Genomic DNA, 26,607 nt, shown 5'->3' with positions numbered 1-26,607 from the left:
TAGGATTTTTCTCACAAACTTAGCTAATACTTACACGAACACAAATTCGTACTCTAGAGCTCCTGGCTACTGTTTCATTTATTGATTTGGTTCGAGCCATTTCATATTTTGATACATAAATTTGAATTTGATTGGTTTGACGTTAAACTAACGTCGCGTAATCTTTTCTAAATGACATTTGTCAATATCTAAAAATATTGCTGACTTATTTGATGTATAAAATATGATTTTTATCTAATTAAAACGAGTACTGAAAAACCAACTTTGAATTTTTTCCAGCAAATTGTGGTCAACGCCCATATTGTTACTTTAATTTGTAATTAATTATTGCGTTAAACAACTTGTTCTAATTAGATGAAACGGGTTTTATTTAAAACCTCTGCTATATTCTCTACCAACCAGGATGTTTGAATGCTAATTTTTGACTTGTATTTCGTAGATGGTAGGCACTAATACTAGCTTATGACGATACAATTTTTTCAACTAAAAGCTAAACTAAAGCTAAGCATGTGACAATGTAACATAAATAAACAGTTGCGATAAATAATTGCAATTTGGTACTGGGAGGTGGGCGTAAGCTGAATTGCTGTATTCTGGATGATCAAGTTATTTTCTTATAATAAGTTGACAGTTTGTGTCGCTACTAGATGGCGCTATCGTCATTACTTAGTGTTAAAACTCAATTGTACAAACGTGGATTTCTTTTACATAAATCCTTGCCAATTCGGAATACAGTAATTTGTCGTAGGTTCTGTAGGTAAGGTAGGGTGGTATATGAGCATGCAGTTTGGGCCATTTCATAGAAAATCAATTAATTATGCACAATCTTTACAGATTGCATAAATTGCTGAACAACTGTATTTTCTTGAACCCGACTTGGAGTTCGTTTAAAAGTTAATTTCAACAATATTTGCATTCAACGCATAGTGTTTATTCGTTTGGATGCCTAGTGGACTATACAAAAGTGTGGCAACTGGCAACGCTTCCTTTTTATCACTCGTATGACTTATGTACACCAAGCAAGATTTTTTGGTACTGATTTGCTTTAACTTTATAGTCAATTCTCAATAACACAAGAAAGTTGAAGATACATTTGTTGCAGATTGTTAAAATAACTTATACCAAAATCTTGTTTTTTCCAGTCACGTTTCACATTTCAAAATATGAATAGCTTATGTTAATGAAAATATTTATTCAAATGGCCTAATAAAGTGAATAATTCGTAATGTTCTGTCATTTGACCTCTACTCATTGGTTTTTCGCCATTCTAAGTATTAAGTTACCAAAAATATTATTTATTAAAAAAATAACTGTTTCTAAAAGTAGCTCATAGACCAACTAAAGTTATCCGTTCTTCCATACTTTTAGGAGGGTAGATGTCACAAACGATACATAAAGACATACGTTTGCAAAGTTATCTTTCATACTTTACGGTTATGTGGGTAGTTTGCAAATGTAACTGGTCTGTATCTCTCAATAGACTCGACTAGATGATGTGCCTCATACAATCACGTTTTTAATCAATAGAGTATTTGGTAGGATGTTTAGAATAAGTGTGCGGGCCCATAACCCCGCTAGTGTAAGAATATATTCATTCCTATTTGCTCGTTTTTTAGATCTGTCTGTCTTTGTTAAAAACGCTGGCGTTAATTTTATGATTAAATGAATACTGCGAAGCCAAAAGTTATGGTATGCTCACACGGCGATATTTTAGGTTCTGTTACACACGTAAGATTTTTTATTCTAACTTTGCTTTATCCATATTCCTTTAGCCGTAGCATACAACCGTAATATTTTTGCTTGCATATGGATAAGTGTTGGTAAGATACGGTTTTGATCCTTCATAGGCATCGGAGTCTCACAAAAATCAGAATGTTTGTATGGTAACCTGATGCCTATGCAGTTCTGAAGAAAATTGATGTGATAGTGTGGACATACTATTTGAATTCTTAAATATGTCCCAGCTATTAATTTTGTAAATTAATTATCAGCTAAAAACATTCAGAAGTTTTACCTCAAATCGTATTTTTAATTTATACTTATCTTGCATTTTAAATATTTTGAAGTGGTTTTATGTGTCGGTGGATATATTTTTTTATATAAAAGCAAGTTAATGACGACAGACAGCAATTTAAAATAAGTAATGCGTTAATATATTTTATAAGTGACATATTTATTTCAATGTCAGAAATGCTAGTCACCGTATTGCTGGGTACTAGATTTAAGAATGTTTTTGCATCACGACGGTATCTTATTATGTACTGTTTGTTTTTAAGTTTAATGTACCGTAATTATATAGGCAATCTAAGCTCGAGAAACTATATTTATTTTGCTATGGTAACCCATATGCCCACATAATAGTACTGTTAATACGGCATGATTGGATGAATTTTAATTTTAATTTGTCATACAAATTTAGGCATGGGAATTATACCATATATCTTTAATTTATTTAGAAAACGCTGTTTAAATCAAACTTACACATTTTCTTTATGTGAAGTTCTCGACATAGATTTAGCTAGCCTTGATTTGTTTTTAAAAACATATATGTATATTAACAGTAATTAAACCTTCGTACCTTTCGTTTTAGATAAGTGCTTTTAGTAAAAGCGACTTATCACCATAAACACTACATAACAATTTACCGTCTTGAATAAATCACATGTTTTGGGTTTTTGGGAACATTCACTAAATCTATCATTCCATTATATTATTCTTTAAATGTTTATTAAATTAAAAATTAAGACTATGTATCATTGTGATTAATGTTGACGGTGTCAAATTAAATAATGTTTATATGAGTGCCGTGTTTTATTTACCTGGTAATCATCCTTTGGACTCCGTCATACCTAACTCGAACTTTGACTCCTGTAGGTATGTCAAAATTCAATTCATTTCACATATGTCAGTCTAAGCACAGTCGAATCGGCGAAGTAATTTTGCCCTTAAATCGTAATAAAATTACTTTTGAACCTGCAATTTCAAGGTAGGCATCCTGCCTTAGATTGATGTGTCAATCAAAAAGCTTGTGAGAAGAAACGAGATCCTTTTTTTCAATAAGCGTAGGTAAATATGATAACCAAATGAAATTTATTTGACTGATAGTTTTTGATACACAGAATATGCCTGAATATGGTGATGAAAAAAAATCGATAAAAGTTAATTTAATTAAAAATAGCTAGTACCACTTTTCGATAGGCAAGGAATTGTAGGCATATTTGTTATAAAAAATATTTAATAAAAAATACGTCTCATCTGGTTATCAGATCGGTGAAGGACGACCTCCCACGGGCTCTTAGACCATAAGAGAACGAAAATGTTCATACCATCGCCTCACGAAAAGTTTTACTGCTTAAACCGAGAAAACTATTTAAAATTTTCTTAAATCAAAATTGTATAAATAATTACCACAGTATACTGATGTTTTTCAAATTTAGAACAGATTCCTTTATAATTAAAATGTTTGCTAATTTAGTTGCTTAACAACTATGACATTTAAGTTTTGCAAAGCGGTTACAAAACTGGATTTTAGATAATTAATATTATGAGAATAATGTTCGAATTTCGGAATTTTAGAATAATATAAACATTAGTGATATATTGTAATGCAATTTCCAGTTTCGAGCATAATCAACGAATTTTTGAAACATTCCTTCCTATTATGTGGCAATATTGGAACATATTATATTAATTACGTAACACAAATTCAACGACACTTAGAATTTCGAATGTTAAGAATAACAATATATGAAAGAAAATTATCGTAAAATGTTTAAAGAGTATCTGGTATTAAAGAATTGAGGGTTTATTACATTATAACTTAAGAAATATAAATTCTGCATTTAGAAATAATAAGCAATTGCTGCACAGCCGGTAATCGAACGTTAAAACTTAGTAATTATAATAAAACATAGATTAGTATTTTCTAGAACAAATATGTGTCCAGCATTCAAAAAGTAAGTAGTAATAAAAATAAATAACTCAAGTACAACTACTCATTAACGAAATCTAGATAATTAGCAAATTGTTTGGCGGCGGAACTGTTTACCAAAGCAAAAGGCATGTGAGTAACGCAGTTACGCCATCAGTTAATATCTACGTATTGCATTAATACTATTTAGTAGAAATCTTCATTTTCACACCGTATCTCAGTTTGCCGCCTGAAATGGCGTTGGGTGGGGTACACAACAAGATAATGCGACAACCTATGGAGCGAGAGAGCTGCCCCCGCGCCAACGCTGGTCGGATGATGTCTCCCCGTCGCCGGGATCACCAGTGGAACCGGATGGGGGAGGCCTATGTCCAAACCAAAACCTAACATGCAAATGATTATTTCTAAATGTAAAAGTGTATATTTTTCAATTCAAAATCAATGAATCTATTATAATTAAGTTTTGAAAATAAAGGCTATTACTATTACGTACTAATACTATCTTAGTTTCAACTGTATTTATTTAAAACCCGCCTTGTATATCATGAATTGGAGATATTTTATCGGTTTTGCAACATTTCTTATCGTTGCTCTACTCTTGGTCGTTTCTTTATGTTTATCAACTTAAAGCATTCTTCAATAAATTACCTAAAAATATTGTTTTAATTCAAAGTAATTCCTGAAATCAATGCCTTGTTGGAGCTTGTTGGATAGCTCCGTTTCAAGAAGTCGGAAACCTTCTTAGCCTAAAACTAAAAATATACAATAGCCTTGAACTTGGCGCTATTTAGTGCAGATTATATTATGTGAGACAGTGAAAGTGGCTCCACGGCGCACATTAGCAGATAAACCTGGATGTAATTTAAGCAAGGGTCTTTCAAGTCAATCAAATAGACGTATCTACAGAGAGGGAAGATGGATTAGAGTTATGATTATTTATTGCATGTTGTTTTTATTTTGTATGTTTTTATATGTTGTTTGTAATTTAGTGGCCATTTTTTTCTTTTAATATCAGTGTATTAAACTGATATCGTGCCATTACAGGTTTTTCGAATCCTCTCGTTAAACATGAAGAAAGTTTGTCCATGTGGGTCACAACCTGTTGTGAACTTGGAAACCGGTCCCAAATCAATATGGTCAAAAGTGATGCTGCCATAAAACTCGAGAAAATTCTCAAAAATTTCTACGCATATATTATATTATTAAACTACAGAGAGTAGAAATGTTGGAGTTCTATTTAGGGATAAATGCATAAAATTTTATTGGAAAACTATTATATGCAAATTTGATTATATTTTTTACGCTTATATAAAGTTTAAGCTTCATAAGTAGTTTTAAAGATTTAGTAATAAAAAGCATTATCTGTATTACCTTCATAGAAAAATTGGTGTCGTTTCGCTTGCAGGTGAAACAATGGTGTAAGTAATGTAAGTATCTAGTAGAATAAAATGATCTAACTTTATACAAAGTTATTATTAAACTAAACGAGTGCTTTTCATAAGTCGTGGGCAGCGAGCAACTGAACTGTTTTTAGAAGTGTACTTAAGTTAAAGACGTTAAAAAGTTTAATGAAGTTTCAGAAGGAGCTCTTTCAAAATGTATGGGACTTAGCCAGTCTGTATATTTTTATTAATATAAGATAGGTAATTGATACTACATTCGTCTCATTGGCATTCGAGAAGCCAGTTGAACATCGTGACTAGGCCTCACGACAGTGGGTGTCAAGTCTTCAGGGTTATATTCAAAAAACAAACGGATTTACGTACCTATTTGTGATTACGTAAAACTCTTAAAGATTGCCGTCGAGTAATATTAGTGTTTTGTCTTAAAACGGCCTCACCGTTTTAAGACAAAACACTAAACAAAAGATCTTGCGAGTAGGTACTAGATATAAATAAAAATGAATCTGGCTGGACCATATATAATATACTGGATAAATATTTTTTTTATTGCGGAAGATTCTTATTAGTTTGAAAATTTACTATTATGTAGTAGTATCACGGTTTTAATTTCAAAAAACCCATCGGTCTGTATGAGGTACTATAGCAAAATGTTTGATATTATTGGTATGCTACTAAAAAGGTAACTTAAATAATAAAACGAAGCTCGCGGGGGCAGCTATAACAGTTATAGAAAAATATCACTAATAAGCCTTTATTATTTTTGAATTACATGACAATATAAGTGCGATATATTACTTTTTCACCTATTTTAATAAAAGTAATTTTAATGCCTTCTGTTTTGTTACACATGGTGGGAATCGAATCCAGGACTACCATAATACCTTCCTGTACTGTATTTGTACTCATTTTCTAAATACCTACTACAATTTTAAAGGTAGTATATTTATTCATATCGTCAATACAATTGATTGTACGGATTCTAAAATAGACTTTAGACGAACGACAACGAATTTAAATCTGTTGTCATACGGACGAATTTGATAGGTAAGTCATATTGAGCAAAAATGTACTTATGATTGTCTGATCTATGACCAGAGAGATAATAGTGTGAATCTTATATAATACACGCACACACACACACACAAAACATAAAAATTACTAATATATGTATGTACACGTAATATTATGTTCATGTTTATTAAATCGAACCTCGAGGCAGGTAATAAAGCAGCCATCTATAAGAATTACTATTAATTTAAAGTATCACCGCGTGTTATAGCTCAATTCTCTATCAAATAATACGCAACTATTTCGCAACTTTAATGTCTAGTAGTTTCTACTCTGTAATAATCCGAGCAATGTCGTTGCGTGTTATATTTTCTTGTCATGAATATTGCATCTTGTGATCCATATTTTCATAACTATTTTTCTATTTCATCAATTTTAGAGATTTTATAAACGAAATTACATTAGTTGATTGTAAAACCTTCGCTTGTTGTCTTGGCCTATGGGTTATTGTTGTAGTGCAGACATATATTCCTGAGTCTGTTAGATTATTTGTCATTATAAACGTAAGTATGTAGATATGTATTTAAATATTTGTTTACTAGGAACCCAATTACGGACATTAAGTTTAAAAATTTTATAGGTAAGATTACGAAGAAGTGCACAAAAACAATTAAATTTAATTATAATATATAATTATTCTTTCTTTATAATTATTTTAATAAATGTTTTCCAATCAAGCCGGTAATAAATAAATTGCAACCTTTCTTCCTCATCTCACATAATGTGTTGAAAGAAATAAAAATAAACAATTGTAAAGTACAAATAGCAAGGTGCATACGTTTTGTACTCACATCTCAGTAGTAATAATTAACAATGTATTCAAAAAGCCAATCAATGTACACGCTCTTCATTGACTCAGCTCATTATAATGTTCGCAACGTGCGTAACTCCCCTCCACCTAATTACCGATACATACCTAAGACGGTAAATAACATTCTCCTTGATAATATATACAATAAAGGTTACAAAAACTATTACTAAGGAGGGATTGTTCTTTACCTCGTTCTTACCCTATTTATGTACTGCTTTACCGTCCCATAACTATGTTCATGCTGAAATCGGGAGCATAATCCTTGATTGTGTACACTATAGTATAAATGTATGTGTATCTTAAACATATATGATTTTCTATCTTTAAAATATTCTACCATTAAAATTTAAAATTCATTTTTAAGAAGCAAAACAGTGACAGGCACTTTGAGTATTCACTAAGCTCTAAAGAGATCAGACAAGAAACTCGGGTCGACAAGTGTGTGTTTGCGAACAAACTTACATAAGTATTGAGGCCTCACTAGGCAAGGATCTGCTCTTCTGCTAAGGGAGGAATCCCTTATTCACAAACATTTTGTTTTGTTCCTACGAGAATGTTAGTGCTTGCTACTATTTGGTCATGCTTATTGCTGATAGAGGACAAATCCTTTTTTATTATTATTGATTAACTATTAATTACTTAAGATATTATGTGTAATGGTTGCAGTGCCTAACAAAAATTCTATAAAACAAGAAACTTGGAAAGAGTGGCGGAGAGTTATTTACACATACAATTTATACGTGTACCAGAATCAAAAAAACATTTACAAATACATATTGTAAGATCATCTATTTGCAACTAGTTAGTAGAAAACTTTGGCCAATACTTTTTGCACTAATCGATCACAATCGAACCATTCTCGAGGTATGCATGAATGTGGAATAGATGGAGCGTAAAGGTGTGTGTGTAAGAGCCGAATATCGAGGCCGACATAACCGCGAGATAATTGTGTGATTGAAACTATTTGATACTTGTGCGTATGGGGTAGGTATTATTATTATATTAATAATACATAATAATTTCACAATTAATGAAATGACTTTTTCTATATGTTATTACTGTATATATTTTTTTAAGTTAGTATACTTTAATAATTTGTTAGTAATTGGCGTGATCTTAATAATCTCTCAACTACGTAAACAACCCAATTAGATTAACAAATAACGATATACATCTGGGCGACAAAACTAAGTATTAAAGCAAAATTAAATTCATAAATCAAATCTATTAAGTCGCACTACAAGTAAAGGTAAGCTCGGGTGCGCGGGCGCACCGCGTGACGTGTCTCCACTTCTCTTCCTTCAGTAAATCGCCGATTGCTGTGAGAGTTAGACGTACATACATACCTACCTGCTTATTAGTGTTACGCGTTGTGATTATATTAGGATAAGATAATTCAGCTTAAGGATTTCTATGAACAGTGAAGTTTGAGTGATATCGATAAGTGGATTTTGGAAGTTCGCGCTCTAATTGGTAAGTTTTGTAATTGCCTTGTTTCGCATGTAAAAGAAACCTAACGGAAAGTTCGATTTTTGAAATTGCACTTGTTCAGATTCATTTCGCTAGTATTGTGGTCTTTGATACAGATATTATGATTCAAAGATATCTTGAGGTTTTGTGTAGGGTGTAAAAATAGCGCACAGACCACAGAACGTTGACCCCTTCACTTCCAATTTTCACAACGTACTAACTGTATCCAAGCCTTATCCAACGCCTTAGTCATTTAAATCAAAATATTTTGCTGAGGCAATTTAATGTAGCCACCGGGGCTTATACCTGAATAAAGTTTTTCTATATATTATATTCATCTTCTCAGAGATAGTTAGAACTGACGTTTCGTTTCTTTTATTATTGCGCCGTTGTTAAAAAGGCTATGTTAGTACTTCACGTGTATCAAAACTGACTTAATGGAAACATTATGATATTTTAATAAAGCACTCATACGTATTAAACTCTTACCTTAAGTCGTCAATATAAATCATATTCAATTTGGATAAGAATATGAAATGAAATAATGTTAAAATACTACATGTAGTGTCAATATTTTTAATACTTTTCGCTTAAACCTAAGTTATTTTTTACATAATCAAAATATTAGGGAGTTATGGGCCAGTCAACATAAAATTACCTCACTCGATACAGTTATAAATTGTTTACGAGAAAAGTATAATTTTAAATCTGATAAAATTTTATTGATTTTGTTTATCTAGAATCTACATAAAGAAATATTCTTATTGTTACATTATAGAGTGAAAAATAACCGGCGATATCACGTTATTTATTGTATTTTGTAGTAGTGACTACTACATTGTTTTTTTAACTATTTGACTAACTTTCATTTTGATATTTATACAACAGATTAAGGAATAAAGGAAAAATTGATAATTAATACTTCGATTTGTACACAAGCACAAAAATACTTCATTAGGTACTATTTCGTTACAAGTATATATAAATATAAAATATTTACATAGCAAGAAACGTGTTTATTGGCCGATATTTGTAAACAAAGCTTTTAAAACAATAGTTGTTAAATTGTATAAAGTCGTGAGTTTATCGTGAAGAATTTTAATGATGATCTCATATGTGGGTAAAATGTTAAACGTCAGGTTTTAAAGGTAACCTTGAGTATTTTAAGGATTTTTAAATTTGTTCATTATGAAACTACTCACGTAAACTAATTAAATTTATAGTTTTATTTGGCTGCAGTAATAATTTATTTTTTGAACCATAAAACATAGCACTAGAAAAGTATTTACTGTCGATATAAACAAAATATATTTGTACAATATTTTGTAGTCAGTATACGTACAAACTTTAAAGTAACAATAGACTATATAATAATATTGTATAGAACATTCATAGAATTCTTGTGTAAGTCATAGTTGTAAATGTTATTGTACACAGGTGCTGAACTTACTTTTCACTTTTAACTATATTAAAATATATTCATAAATTACTTATATTTGCGAATCGATTGGAAAGTATAAATTACGGATGCATGCCTGGTACAAAAGACATCAACGCACGGCAGTAGAAAGTCAACGGAAATTGGTTTTCCAGTTTTATTATCAATCATCCGATAGCTATTTGTAAATATTCTCATACATGTGCAATTTAATTAAAATTCTCAAAATTAAATAAATAATTTGGAATGTATGCTATACAACGTGTGATAAAGTTTAAACAAATAATTTTAGATATTTAGATAATTTGGGAAGTGAGATTATTTTACGTTATTTTTAATTCGCATTTATAATGAAAATTATAATCAACTATCACCACAGTCATCTAGAATTACATTAACAGACCAAATAAACCACATAGCCGTTATTAGCTTTGTAATATTGCCGATAATATTAATTTACAAAAAGTCACTTGCGTAATGCTAGAACTTTGAACCAATAGAATTAATATTAAATATCAGTAATACTATATAAATGTCTTTATTTATATTAATTAAACTGTGACCTGTATATTAGGTATATTGAAGTAGAAAGGAAAACAGAAAGCTTACTGCAAGTTAGTTTTTAAAAGTTTATTTAACAATACAGGAGAAATCCCAAATAATCGAACGATACATTTTTAACATGTTTTCTTTTAGACGCCAGTTGATTAGAAACACTACGGGCACAATACGATTTTATAATATGAGATGAAGACAAAAAACTAGGATCACATGAAAGTCATCTATACTTATCCATTTTTTACCACATACGTACTTAAAATTTAAATACTATGGATTTTTCTGAGGCGATTTAAAGTTTCTGAATATTATAGATAGTTTTAAATTCTAAACAATACTGTACGCGTTAGTCTTCATGTTTCCCGTTGACTTGATTGCTGAAAAGCACTTGAAACGTCGATTTATGTAAAAAATTGTATATATTTCTTTAAAAAGTTTTTTTATTATTATTATGTTTAACAAGTAGTTTTAACAAAATGGAGTAGACGGAATATATAAATCCGCAAAAACTGAAAATTTACTGACCATTTTAGTGCATTTAACTTTTTAGTTATAAAATATAAATCACGTAACTCATATTTATAAAAAAACAGGTAGCATACCTGTTTTTCGCTCGGGGACAATATTATCGTACCTGCCACGGTTTGACATTTTAATCTCCTCGAGAAACGGTGGTTCCTAAAAATATTGTGTAATATTATATCATAAACGTTTATTACATAAATATTTTACAAGAACCGCGTCGTAGGTTTTGAAGAATTGTTTATGGAGTCTTCTAACATTAGTCTCCATGCTAAATATAGAGCAACTATGCTGTAAAATGTAATACTAATATTAATTAATCGCTTAAACTGCTTTAATATTAAATAAGCATAATAATAATAATAATATCTAGGCGTGCGATTGTCAAATCTTACGTTTTGCGTCCGAACCCCTTCATTCCCAATGCATTTTTTAATGGCGTAATTTGTATTTGGGCATGCGACTATCTAAGCACCACAAAAATCATTACCGGCGTTTCTTTATAATACCTCTAATAATTGCAATATATCTTAACTAAGCATACAATGAACAAACAAAAAAATATTCATAATTATTTTATTACAGAAATAAAGACTTTACATATATGACAAACCTTATACCTTTCTGACACGTTCACAGTGAAACGTAACTTGCATAATAAACTATGTCCGGCTAACATAAAATAAATATAATATTGCTACTAAAAACGCCTGTTTGTGAATTACGCTAAAATATTCAGTATGTGCAACAATTATGCTGAAGACAATTTTTTGACGTTTGTATGCACCTGCAAGCATTAAATCTTGCTCCTTATCACGTTATAGTAGTTAATTATTTTAATTAACTTAAATAACGAATAAATGGATAAGTAAAGGAAACGTGTCACTTCTATCAGCACTTACATTGTGGGAACAATATTAAAATACGCAGTATCAAGGTGAATCAAGTCAGAAAATAATTAATATAGGCCAGTATAATCACAGATCTAACTCCGACCAGTCACCGGGTAAGAAGGGTATTTGTGAACGGGTGTCACAAATACCCGCTCGCCATATTACAGGGAGGGATTTTGACGCAGAAAATACTAACAAATTAATTCTTAAACTTAAAGATTGAATGTAAATGTCTGATTATACACACGACAACATTAAATCATCGTTTTTAACGACGTCTTTTACCTATTAATATAATTCGCTTGTTTTGACTTCTTGACTCTTTAATATGAAAGCTGCCAAAATTATTGCGCAATTCCAAAATGTTGATAATTTAAACGCTAGCAATTAGACCGGTTTTGATTCTACCTTTTATGTAGTAGCAAATAAATCTTATTATTTTGAATACAAAAAAGTTAGGTCACTTATGGTCTGTTTCACAATGTCCGGATAAGTTCCAAATAAGATATTTATTACTTATTGGTAGGATAAACAGTATTGTTGCGTTTCACGACTGTCATGTAGCGCGAAATTTCTTGGCGACTTTTATCTTCCGAATAATTTATGTGTTGCATAGCTATTTGGTACTTTATCCATACATTGTGAAACAGACCCTTACACTGCCAGAAGTCTCGCTAGTGCGCTCGGCCATTAAGAAATTGGTTCCTTCTTTTCTTGAGGGACTTTGTCCAATTGGTTGGATATATTTAAAATATTAATTTCATAAAATACTGTACTTACTTACGTCGTACTTTTTGTCGAGAAATGTTTTTATCGTTCTTACTTTTTGCGCACTGTAAAAGCAGGTTTGAAATCAGTTCAGTATGTTATTTATTTGTATTATTGTATAATTTAATGAATATATTTATTTAAATATTTCATCTAACTATTGTAGCTACTATTTTTTATAACGCACACAGATGAGTTCCAATTTGGTAAATATTAATACTAAATTCTTGCAAAAGTATTTCCAAACAGCTTATTTCAGAGTTAACTCAAATAATGTTTGGGATTTATTTAGGCAAATACGCATATTTATATAATAGTTGAGATACAATTTAAGAAATATATAATTGATATCTTAATTAAGCAAATTATGAGTTTTGCAATCCAATTTAAAATGCCATTGGGAGCAGATTTAGACAGCACTGAGTGAATTCTTCTGAAAGATTTCAGAAGAATATAATTCACTAATATAACTCTAAATAGGGTTTCCAATTTTTATATTGAGTGTTTATTCCACGTAATTGGTTGTCCTCAAATATCGTATTATTGTAGGGCTACTACCAACCGACATTTTATTATTAAAATCTGTTTTTGTTTGAGAGTAAAACAACTATATTGTACGGGTGAACGGCTGTTTAAAAGTTTAGTATTGTTTTTTATTAACATAACTTTTACACATAACATAACTTTTTCTTTAAATGTTTAATTAAAGTGAACAACAAACTATTGTTTTTCCTAGAGTGACAAAAGGTATTCCACTTTACTATTTATAATTATAATGGCTACAGACATTTACTACACGATTACTTATTTGATATCGACTTAACAGGTTAAAGCAGCGTCACCTGCAGTTAGATGCGCATAACACGCTCCACATACTTAAAATTGTAAACCACTTTTATCCTCTGTTTCCTATCTTGGTCAAGCAGTCTAATCTTGTCTAACATTATGAGGTCATAAGATTTATCTGATAAAGATAAAATTCATAAAACTTTAATAGTAAACTCAAAACTTAAATATTTGTCTATACTTACGTTGGAAAATTGTTGCTTGTATGGTTACGCGATAATGAATTTGTATCGCAGCAGATATTATTAGGCAATTAAAATTTTTTAAAGGCGTAAATTAAATTATTTGCTCTCGGCATTTTAAATTTTCATCTAAGTTTGATATTTGTAAATCTAATTCAGACTTAGCGTATAAAACTCATAAAAAGTGAGTGATGTGAATAGAAACGTTGCAAATTTGCAGTATATAGCATAATATACTCCTTAAAAAATATTAAATTCTTAAATTTAATCCAAAGATTACATGAAATGGACATGATCTATATAAAAATATAAGGCACTTGCAAAGTGTTGGAAAAGTCAAAGTACACCGTACAAATTTCAGCTTTAGCTCTTGTCGACTTGCATCCCGTGAACAATACACGTGAAACATTATTAATTGTTTAATAAATATATCAGATATTGCCCGGGAAATAAGTTGATCGTTATCCACAGAAAGCTTTGTATGTTATTTATAAAGGGTGTATGAGCGAACTTTTCTCCGCTTTACAAAATTAATGAGTTTAAGACGACAAACTTTGCTCTTTGTATGTAATTTGAAGATAATGATATGTTTATTTAATTTCAGATGTGCTGACATTCTTTGGAATCTTGTTTGGTGAGTCGTGCGTCATTTGTGATATTTAATAATTTATTGACATTTAAGTTTCAATAACATCTGCAACCAGGAATGTTGGTGAATTATGATAGGTAAATTAAATAAACTGGAATATGAATAGCTAGATTCGTGTTTCGTATTTTTGGAATAACCATCGAATATCTAATAATTCTATAAATATATTCATAAAATAAGTAAATTTAAAAAAAATCTCTTAACTTTAATAATTGTATTTATTAATAGAACGAATATCGTTTCATATATTTTTTTATGATTATTGTTATGATTGTTTTTTGGCAATCACATACAAGAAATCTAAATTGAAGGATATAATTGCGTCTAAAAAGTTTTACAAACACCACTTTATTGGTCTGTTGTAACTCCGGTATACCTCATTTTTCAATGCTTGGTTTCCCAAGCAAGCGTAAGCGTATGATTATATGAATAACTTTGATATCATTTATTAATGAATATTGTGAATTAGCAGTCGTAATCTCTGTGACCGGATGAATAAGATCAAGGCTGCATATATAATCATAATTAATTTACTAAAATTTGAAACCTCTTATAATTAAAATATTTTTTGTTAAATAATTTATCGCTATTTCAACTAAATTTAAAAACATGAAGAAATAATTTTATGTTTTTAGTATATGAGGGGGTAAAACTTTGCAGAAAACTAATGCTGATTTGAAACGATCAATTAATTTATAACTATTAATTATCTATGCGGATAAGGAAGTATTACTTATAGCTTAGCATTAACTTAGTGGATTAGATAAAAGTCTTTCGGTCAATATTACGTCATAACAGCGGACCGTGTTAATATAAATTAGCTTCAACGAGTAACCGTTCCCACAATAACACGTGTTATATAATTTACAATTGAAAACTTTGAAAACGTGTGAAATATAAACAAGGGAAAGTGAGCATGCGTGCGGTCGAAAATATACGGCAATCTCAAACTGTGAAATGGACACTTTCAGTTTTATGAACGAACATAAGGTTTTATCACAGATATTATTACACAAAAACAAGTTAATTGCACAGTTAAATGTCAAATTGGCAAAATGTATACGCGCCAAAATGTGTCCCAAATTTTTTAGTCTGTGCACATTGAACTTTGCACTTTATTCACAATGTTTCTGGTCAGTTGTATTTCTGCTATTAAATTTCATTTCAAAAATATGATTTTTGTGTGGCCTAAGTGTGTCATAACAGTATTACTTGTCGTTAATGTAAATAAATTGGGAGTCGGTTTGATTCCAAAATTCGTGAGAGTATTTTGTACGGAAATCCTTTATTTCGCGTGCAACTAGTTGACAATTTAATTAAGCACTTCGGAAATATAGCATTTCGTTAATTTCACAATAATTGTAACGAAATATTGGTAGCGTGTAATATATTTAAGCAAAAAAACATCTATCTTACATATCTATTTCTTTAGTTGGATCAAAAAAAGTATTTGGGTTTAGAATATGCCGAACCCACTGTCGACTGGTTATGCACTGATAGAGCAATCAATCAATCAATCATTTGTCTAATGGAAATGATATGCTCATGCGTTTGGAGCACTGCTAATTAGGCCTGCACAACCAGGATAATACCTAACTGTGTACCTAACAGTGCACACACTAACTACTTACACAGATAATATCACAAGTTTGTTAAGATTAATAAAACTCGATATGCTTATACTGCTAACACAGCTACATTGTTTTTATAGTCAGCCAAGACAGTATTTATTTTATTATTTTTGATGAATCATAGCAATTTCGCCTAGGGACTTATAATACGGATATTAGAATAACTTTCAAGGATCAAGGTGAAAGTGTTTAAATCAATTGTTTCACCGCATTGCGTGAATGTTAATAGTAAAAGTGAATCAACTCAAGTGTGGTTGTAAATACGTATTAAAGTCCACTTACGCTGATTTAGCTTAAGGAATTTGAATACACTTTCTTCAATTAAATAACACTTTCAAAAGTTTATACAACGCAATTATTCCTTTATATCTCCAATTATCCACATGTTATTATCGATATCTAAGGGTACGTTCAAAACTGAACACGTACCGATATATCTCTTTTAAAATCAAGAGATATATCGGTTAGAGACCTTTCAGTAAGCTTTTGTTATATATTAATAATTATAGATCACAAAAAATTTGCATCTTAATATGTAATGCCCGAGTAGTTTCTTGGAGTCAACGCGACTTTAGCTTCGATTAAAGTTAAACTATTACTTTTAAAAATTTAATCTTTTTATCTCTCATTCTCTAGTAATTAACCATTTACACAAGATATTTAACATTCTTTAAAATAGTAAATACATTTTTACAGATTATATCATATTTTTGGGATTACGTGATTTACAAAACACATCGTTATGAAATTTGAAGCATAAATACATTCGCGAATGATTTTTTATAAACAATTTTAATAAATGTTCAAATGGGCATTGTGTTGACTGTCGCGATGAAGTTAAATTTCGACAGCGTAGAATTATCTTGAATACTTGTCTATCTTAGCTATCAAATCAATTCTGATATCTCACATTTATTTAAGGTACGTAAACAAGTTTTGTTCCATATTTGGGTACAATCACAAAGAAATAGCCTAAATAATAACTATCAAATGTTCGTTTTCGTTTCAAAAACAGATTATTTAAAATATGTATTTTATTTTATTTATAAACCCCTGGAATATTAATATTAAATGTTATTCATTTTGGCGATTTATGAGTTAAATCCTTACAAAGATTTTATCATGATTTTGAATAAGTAAAATATTGAAAATCGTGATGAAGGTATCTATTTTTTTTTAATATTTCTTATACAATGTTCATGCTAAAATGCCAAATTTTGAAGCCATATATGAAACCGGATTAATTTTAAACCTGTTATTGTAGCTCATTGCTCTCGGTATGCGGAAACCTGAGGAGTAAAAAATATTTATAAGTTACCTATCAACCAACCCTATGCAAGAAATACACTAATTAATTACTGACAGTACTAAATAGTATCTAGGAAATGTATTCATTATAAAATTTATCATTACTGACAGGAGTTATTTTGATTAGTATTTTTCATAACGGTCTGTTTGACATAAGTTTATGTTCTGCACCGTCATATTATTATGTAAATTATATACAAAGTCAAAATAAAAGGGCAATTCTGTAAATACAAAATATTTCGGTACGAAGATTTCTCTTTCAACTACAGCATTGCTCAAAAATAATAACAGTTTTAGGGCCTGTTTCACAATGTATGGATAAAGTGCCAAATAGCTATGCAACACATAAATTATTCGAAAGATAAAAGTTCCAAATAAGATACTTCGAATTTCATGACGTATAGCGCTATCTGACAGTCGTGAAACGCAAAAATACTATTTATCCTACCAATAAGTAACAAATAGCTTATTTGGAACTTATCCGGACATTGTGAAACAGGCCCTTAAGGTAATTAATTTAGCCCATCATACACCTTTTGTACCCGCCTGTACAGGGCACGTTTTACGAAACAGGTAGGTGTGTCTGGCACGTTAATGGTTCAAGTTCGATTCTTGATCGCGTGCCTCGTTTTTGTGTCGTTTTTTACAAACTGGGTACTATTTGGGATCCACGTTCCTTTTTCGGACTGGAATTTTGTTACGTTGCTTGAGTATATGAAATTATGATAATATTTACATTGTTTTAGTATATTCAAATAAAGTTGTATGATCCTGTTAACATTATTAGCATGTTTTTTGAAGTAGGAACAACATACCGGTGATATTGACCGAAATCAAAGGTCCCGGCTAAATTCTACTGTATTCGGTACTGAATAAAAACTTCAACGGCTGTTAGGACTATCGTTTTTACTACTAAATATGAGTAGTCCCTTCGGTGTCTCTACATCAAATATTGTTAAGGACTGTCAGGCTTTTATTGTAGTTTCTAATAATATTTATTATATTTGCTTTTTTATTGTAGTTTCTAATATTTCCAGGACGATGTTATTTTTCGAAATGAGGCAAATTATGCGTGTTACTCAGGAGTTAATTTCTTATGATAACACATACAATACATTCGATGACTTCTAATAAAGTTACAAAATCATGGTTGTCGTAAGACCACGGGACAGGCACGATTTCAATTTGGTCTATAATAAACTCATTGTCCGATTTAGCAAGCACTTGACCCACTTACGGTATTTTTACGCTAATAACAATCAATTGATTCTTCCGCAAAATCGATGTTGCGTGTCATTGATTTATATCCTAAAAAAGGCAATTTTGAGTGTTTATCAAGAGCAGATGTTACGTTTAATTGATATTATTTATTCCGTCTTGATTGATTAGGAAATAACATGACTTGTCAAACATTATATGTATTGCCAATCAATCAATATTATGGTACATACGAAGAAGTCTTAGTAAAACAAGGTTCGTCGTGATAGGTACAAAACTATACTACTAAATAATTTATATAGAATATAATAATTTTAAAAGTTATTAATAATTCATAAATTGATCACGGAAATAATAATTGTATATTATAAGAAAGCCATGTTGTGTTATTAGCATTAGAATGTGAAGTGATCGTATTCTTGTCATGAACACACCGACCTTCATCAGTACTTTATATGAGCATTGTAACTTAAGAGCGACACTTAAAATATGATATCACTCGCAGCTACAATCCCTGACATTTGACAGTAGACATTTTGTTGACCTAAAAAAGTTCTTAGTTTAAAAAATATTACTACTATCTGTGATCGCAGAAATAAATTATTAAGTTTATGTTAAATTGGTTATGGTCGTGAATAGTATGAAAAAATAATTGATTGACACAATTATATTTTAGATGAAAATTGTAACAAACGTCTTCATTAAAATAAATATACATAATGCAATACATTATTAATGATTTTTGGAGAAACCGTTGAAACCGTGTTAAAACATCAACGGCTTAAACAATAATTTCCACAAATTATAAACGTTCGAGTATAGGCAATACACAGTCCATGCTTTCTCACAGGTCATACGAGGTGGGAAATCGCTAAGGTTTCATTTCACTGCTTATCTGTATTATGAAAAGGAAAGTTGTAAGTTCTTAATAGGTTAATTAAGCTTTGTAAGCTTTCCGATTTAAATTTAAATTAAATTAATACCTAGTAGTGAACCTTGTAAACTGAAAGGATTCCAAAAAAATGTAGGAACATTCTTACATCACTCACTTTTTTTTCTATAAGAAAGTTTATATAAAAAATGTTTTATATATATATAGAGAACTGCAATTATTCAGATATATAATCTTTAACGATGAAAATTGATAAATATAGAATGTAATTCTCTACGTAATTGCTTTATGACGTTAATTAAAATATTAAATTTTAATTGCTTAACCGGTAATTGCGAATAAAAGGAAGAAAACATCCTAACTTTCACTGATAGTTGTGGCCACGGCAATTTTCAATTAATACAAGTTAATAGTTATTAGTCCGTTAACGTGTTCCGCCTGCGATCTTTGTTTTGATGTGAAAGGAGACAAACCTGCGTCCACGCCGGCGAAAGTGTGACGGTTGCGCAGTGCCTAATATGTTCTGGCAACTGTTCATAAGATCTTTGACTCAACGATATTTTAAACCAAAAAGTTTCGCCGCCACCTCTCTATCATACTGTATTCTCGGCGAAAAATATCCCTTATACTCTATGCCTATAAAGTTTTTTGTTAAAGTTTATATTCATTTACTAGTTTCATTATCCTGAGGGTGGATATATTCTAGATAGGATATGTCCATCCATAAACGTTCAAACAATTTCTAGACTTGTAAGAGGTATATATGTATATAAGTATTATGTTTATGGGGCAAAAGTTATCTTCCAACTTTCTTTGACTGTGAAGCACGAAATTGCCTTACCTAAACAAAATCTGTGTTTTACTAAAATGTGTCACTTAAGTATAAGAAAACAAAATGCATTGCCAAAAAAAATTATTCTTAAAAATTATTTTATATATCGGTAAAGGTTTTTTATAGACTATTTTAAACATTATTTAATTTGCCGATACTCTGCCTTACGTCGTATGTTATACTCTATTAGCTAATCTAACCATGGAAGCAATTAGCACAAACAATGAGCCCTGGGATACATACTGGCTTTAGTAGCGTCGGCCTCCGTCCAAGGTGAGGCACTTGGCCAGCCGCATTCCATACATCGACTATTTACCTTTTTCTCCAATTCAATGTTTTTAAAAGGTCAGCAAGTGAATGATATGAAGTTCACTTTCTCGAAGTATTAAGTTTAAAGTTATAATACCAAGCATATTACAGGTAATTTATTAAAATTACATGCATTTTAAGCTGTTAATGTCCAATGATTCCACACTGAATATTTAATAACTTACGTTATAAATCAAAAAACTATGATTACTTGTCTATTTACGAATGCTGCTAAATAGTATTTTCTTATATTTCTTGTTCTCGTTCTCTCGTTTCGTGTCTCTGAAATTAATCTTAAAACAAATCGATATTACTAAAATAAAGAAAAAACTTGTTACGGCGTAAAACAGAAACGCAATACAAACAAACGCATCATATCAGGATAAAGACAATTAGGTTCCTCATTTCTATATTTAACACTTGTATGCGAAATATACGTTTTGCACCTGGCGTTCAATTTCCTTGTGGCATGTTTCGAAGATGATGTAATCAAATAAACACAAACGTTAAATTAAATATATTTTATCTGCAAATACAAAAATAATAAGTCACGTATGCAAATAGTCAGTCCAGCAATTCTATAGTCTGGTGCCAATTTACGTTATCTGTTCTGGAATTGAACCTGAAGCCTAGCGAGCGAATATCCAGATCTCTAAACCAATGTTTGTCACAATATGGTATAGCTTGTCTTAAAATAAGGGACAGATATAAATGTGGGATAGTTAGAAACAAAAAATGTATACATTATGTATGTGAACCTATTTTTGCTCTCTATGAGTTTGCACTTCGCGGGGCTCAAGAAAGCACTCGATGGCGAAGCATTGTTGACGCCATCATTCGCACAGCCTACATAAGTCAAGAAATAAGTCAAGTCATGGCAATACCAAAATATAAGTTAGAAAGGAACTGTTTAGGTATATAAGTTTTATACACTGCACGTATAGTGCTGAAATTTTTAATTATACCAAACTAATAATATCTGGTTCGAATCGTTAGCCAAAAAATGAAAGCATACCGCGTACGAAATAGCAATTACCTACCATTATGAGTCTTCAGATTTTGATACAACTGTTATAACCACGAGTTATAACTATTGCTTCGATTTATCGCAATTATTTCATCTATAACTTTCACGTATTACAACGATTGGTCTCTATATATTTCGGCAGAGGAGTTGTTATGATTATTGTATTGCGTCTGTGATGAATCGGGCATGAATGACAGTGAAGCGATTTTCAATTTTCACGCGAATTATTTCCGCGAATGTCTATACTGTATTTTTATTTAAAATAAAGCCTTGAACTTTCTATTCTATGTTTAGTAATAGTAAAGTATAGTTATATATAAGATTATGTCTAGATATATATAATCTTGTAGGTACCTACATTCTAAATTTTTAATATATTACTTAGGTATGTTGCCATTTTTATAATTACGCTATGTTAGTAAAACAAGTTTATTTACTATTAGTTTCTAAAAAAATATTTAAAATAACAACAAATGTTTTACTACTCAACAAATTAACAAGGCGCGCCATTTCCGTTGCCATGGTAACGCACACCCGTATAATACACCATAGATTACAAAGTAGCTTCCGCAACACTTAAACATGTTTCTTCGGATTATCTTCACAGAAGTTTCTCTTAAAATATCACACATTCCAGCAGTTAACAGGTAACTATTTATAAATGTTTTTAAATAATTGATTAACATCTCATCAACAAAGTGGCAAATCAAGATTTTCTCTCGCATACCAACGCGTCGAGGTCAAAGTGGCTTAATGCAAATACTGTATGACGGAGTCTTTAAGTCATTCAATCCAACAAGGACAGGTGATTTTAACTTATCCTAAGTAAATTTGAATGTGTATTTGAAAAATAATCTTCAATAAACTTACATGTTTAAACGGTATGTTTTTATTGTCGTTATTAAGTTTAAGGAAGACAATATTTTCTTGGTTTTACAGTATAACTAATCATAACAATAGAAAAAAAATACAAGTTTTTGGATTAAATTAGTGTCGGGCGTAACACAAACGCTGAAAGCCATTGACGGTAATAATTTTAATTATGTATGTGTACTTAGAGTTACGCGTTAACATTTACACTTTTATTTTACGATGTTATAGCATTTTCAAATTTATTATAGTAATCATTACCCAATTTTTTTAATGATTAAGCCCTTGATTTATTAAGTACCTGTTTTGTAAATGTATTTTATTGTTATTCATTATATGTATACCCATATTATGCAGAATTAAAATTCTTTTACGTCATCTACTCGCCGCCATTATCAATATCAGTTAATTAGACTCGAGAATTTTTAAGCTGAATAAAAAGGGAAAAATCTCGCTACTTTTTATTAAGTTAAATTGATTACATATGTAGCCTACTTTAAGTTTATCTGTACAAAGATTATTGCGAAATATACAAAGCATACCGATCTATTCTCACGAGTTTGATAATAGAGACAAACGTCACGAGTAATAGTTATAAAGTGAAAACAATGATAACCGTTTATCTGTGATCTGAATGGTTTATTTATGGTCATGACAAATTTATTCTTTTGACAGCTAACTCATCTTCATGGACGGAACTCAGCTGTTTGTAATTTGGATCATATGTATTATAATTTATATCACATTATTTCTTCTATACCCAATTCTATAATAATTAACTAGATGCTATTCTTAAAATAAAATTAACAATTTGGAGGAGGCCGTTACCTATAGAGGAGTTTTTACAGAATAATAACACTTTAAAAGAAGGAAAAACTTACACACTAAATTTAGGATACAAATTTAATTACTTACAAAACTAACACTAGTATGTAAGTAAAATTAATTGATTCAACTACTTGTTCTGCTGTAAGAAATATTTTTTTTATTTTTTATTTATTATTATTAAAATAAATGTATGGGATTGAGCGCCTATGGCACTAAACAGTTATGTGTATTATAAAATTCATTTTCTTAATTTTTCGTATAGATTTTACTTATTTTTTAAATTAATGTAAGTTAAAGAGAAGGCAAATGTTTCGAAGGAGTTGAACAATGGTGCTTGATGAGCCACACCAAAGTACATATTGCATTACTTAAAATTTACGAATTCTCAACCATATAGTCATTTTTCTAATAATACAAAATCAATACAAAAAATAAAAATACGTAAAAGGTGTTGTTTAACGTTCAATGTTCCTAAATCATGTCAAGGAACACAATTTGTTTAGTCTGGTAGAACTAATATTGGTATTTACATAAACACTGTGCGGAGTCAACACTTCAGAAATAACGGTTAAGCCTTTACCATCTATATATCGTATTTAAAATAATGGAGTCTTCGAAGAAAATGTCAAGACTGTAAACTTTTATTACTTTGTACCCTTTTATCTGTCATCGGTAAAAAGTAAATATCTATTATTTATTAATTGTTTAATAGTGTAATAAACAAATATTTTTATTTACCTTTCCATGTACTTCACTTGTAAAGTAAATTTGTAAATATTTAAATTAACAAAAACAAATAATAAAAAGGAAGTAATTAGCAGTATATAAGAGAAATACCAAAAGCAAAGTCTTTATTTCTATTTTCTATTTCCTTTTCTCTCGATGGACTCTCACCAAAAATGTTTTCGAGAAGTTCTCTTTGCTTGAAGATTCAGGTTTAGTTGTGTTAGTATGTTAATTGTTTATCGGTCATTTACCTTAGCGATAACACTTCACGATTAACAAGAAGTTAGATTAAGAATGTAGGTCATAATTGAACCAGTTTTAAGCTTAATAAGAGTTTAATTTTTGATCGTAATTGTTATTAGTACTAAAGTTTTCTTATGATATTATAGTCGCATTTATGAGAGATAAATAGGGAAAACATTGATATGTAAATTTGTAATACTTTAACATGAAATAGTTATAATAATAATAATAAAATAATCTTCGTAATATAACTAAACTTTTTTAATTTAAGTCCAATGAAACGTCAATAATATTCAAATGAGTTCCGTTCGAAGACTCAAATCGGAAGTCGATTTCCACTTAAGAAGTGGCACCTTAGAAGGATCTAATGCTTCTAGAATAGTAATCTTTGTTAATGTGAGTCATCGGTGCCGGCCTCAACTTTTTACATTTTTATGTATATAAATAAAAAATTATTGAGTTGATACATCCTGTGTTGTTTTATTAAAATATTTAATTCAATGGTAACATTTATATAACGTTAATTAAAAATATAAATATATGGACAGCCCTTCGCATTTAATGATTTAGGTAAGATTCAGAGCTGAGACTTCACGTTTGTCAAAAATGTTTGATGTGCGGGATTTTGGTACATGGATGTCATAGTTGATAGACTTGAATGGAATTTCTTTCTATTTGCGCATTTACCATTTGCTCGAACGGTGAAGGAAAACATCTTGAGGAAACCGACATCTCTTAGACCCAAAAAGTCGACGACGTGTGTCAGGCACTGGAGGCTGATCACCTACTTGCCTATTAGATTTAAAAATGATCATGATACAGATTCAGAAATCTGAGGCCTAAGACCTAAAGAGGTTGTAGCGCCACTGATTTTATTTTAACATATTGTAAGAATGATCTCCATTATCATACTCTGAAATGCATTATATTTGGCTACTACTGTTTATACATATATATACATTTGGCAGAATAAGGTCTGATTTTTTTTAATAAAGCCATTCCTAGGCTTAAGCAGTAATTATAAACATTCTTGTTGCGAATAAAATCTTGTCTACTTTGCACAGTATATAATATTTAAGTAACAATATTCAAGAGCCTCGGGCGATACTCAAAGCTTTCTCAAATTAGCGAAAGTAAGTATTATTAACTTGTCAAATTCATATATTGAATTTCATTTGCAATTTGGTGACCAGAAAATTGCTAGTTTCAAATTAAACTTAATTTTTCTCTATAAGGTTTTTGGAAAGTTAAGTTATTAAACGGATCGCGTTTTGTATATTATCTCTTAGGTCATTGACAAAAGCTTTGTCTATTGTCATCAGTCTTTTAGTATTGTTAAAAAGTTTTAGAAATAGACCAGCTGATGATGGCCCCAGTGTAATTATGACAAGTGAAAGGAAAGGGAACAAATTTTTAAGCTGTCAAATTACTAAATCTATTAAGATCGATCCTGATGTTCCTGTAATGCGCTCAATTACCTTTTGGCTAGTAGATCAGGCATACCAACTATACAAAGCACTTTATGAGGCCTGTGGCCTGCACAATTCTCTTGGAATATACACAACAGAAAATGGTAATTAATATTATGATAGCCTAGCATTAATGTCAGCTACAGGCATCTAATTCAAGGTAGATTTCCTACTAATAAACCTAGGTTTTAACCGGTCCGTGTAACGGGACCTGCACTCCATACTTAGGTGTATATCACGCTATATATTACCAATCTGGAGCCTTCAACATCAAAATGGTACATATATTTATCACCACGCATAAGGCAAAATATTCCGATATGGATACACACGAAATTGAAATGTTTTTAGAAGTATGAAATTAAATTTAATAGAATTATAGGTAAATTACCTAATCCCTATGTAGATATTATATTATATGATAAATACTATATGTATTTATAAAATGTGTATATCAATTTTAACTTGTAGCATAAAATGTACAAAACTATATTTTAAATAAAACATTAATTCGTTTGTTCCCAATTCTTAGCATTCACAATATCTCGTCCATCATCAGAACAACTTGGTTAATGGAACAAGTTATTACATAAAAATCCACTTGATCAACATATTGGCGCTTTCGCTGTTGGCCCACATATCTAGTGTAAGAGTTGTTTGATTTTTTATGTATGTTCTTACTTAAAGCTGAAATATATATGAATGTACAAAAAAC

The 26,607-nt window shown here is 30.3% G+C and overlaps 2 protein-coding genes across 4 annotated transcripts in view; both read left to right on the top strand.

The window, feature by feature from the left end:
- Positions 1-2,801, top strand: part of LOC110993238 (RILP-like protein homolog) — a 29,733-nt gene extending 26,932 nt beyond the window's left edge. Inside the window, exon 8 of one of the 2 annotated variants that reach the window (XM_022259414.2) lies at positions 835-2,801. In XM_022259414.2, the coding sequence (XP_022115106.1) occupies positions 835-898 (64 nt within the window). In that variant the 3' untranslated portion in view covers positions 899-2,801. The remainder of the gene's footprint in view (positions 1-834) is intronic. The other variant, XM_022259413.2, reaches the window with a different exon arrangement.
- A 5,705-nt stretch (positions 2,802-8,506) lies between these two features.
- Positions 8,507-26,607, top strand: part of LOC110993312 (trichohyalin) — a 43,274-nt gene continuing 25,173 nt past the window's right edge. For both annotated transcript variants that reach the window (XM_022259522.2, XM_022259521.2), the window contains exons 1-2: positions 8,507-8,686; positions 14,495-14,524. The gene's annotated coding sequence lies outside the window, so the exon portion shown is untranslated. The remainder of the gene's footprint in view (positions 8,687-14,494; positions 14,525-26,607) is intronic.

Source organism: Pieris rapae, chromosome 3 (genome assembly GCF_905147795.1).
Source record: "Pieris rapae chromosome 3, ilPieRapa1.1, whole genome shotgun sequence".
In the NCBI taxonomy this organism is placed as follows: domain Eukaryota; kingdom Metazoa; phylum Arthropoda; class Insecta; order Lepidoptera; family Pieridae; genus Pieris; species Pieris rapae.
This window is presented reverse-complemented; position numbering and strand designations above follow the sequence as displayed.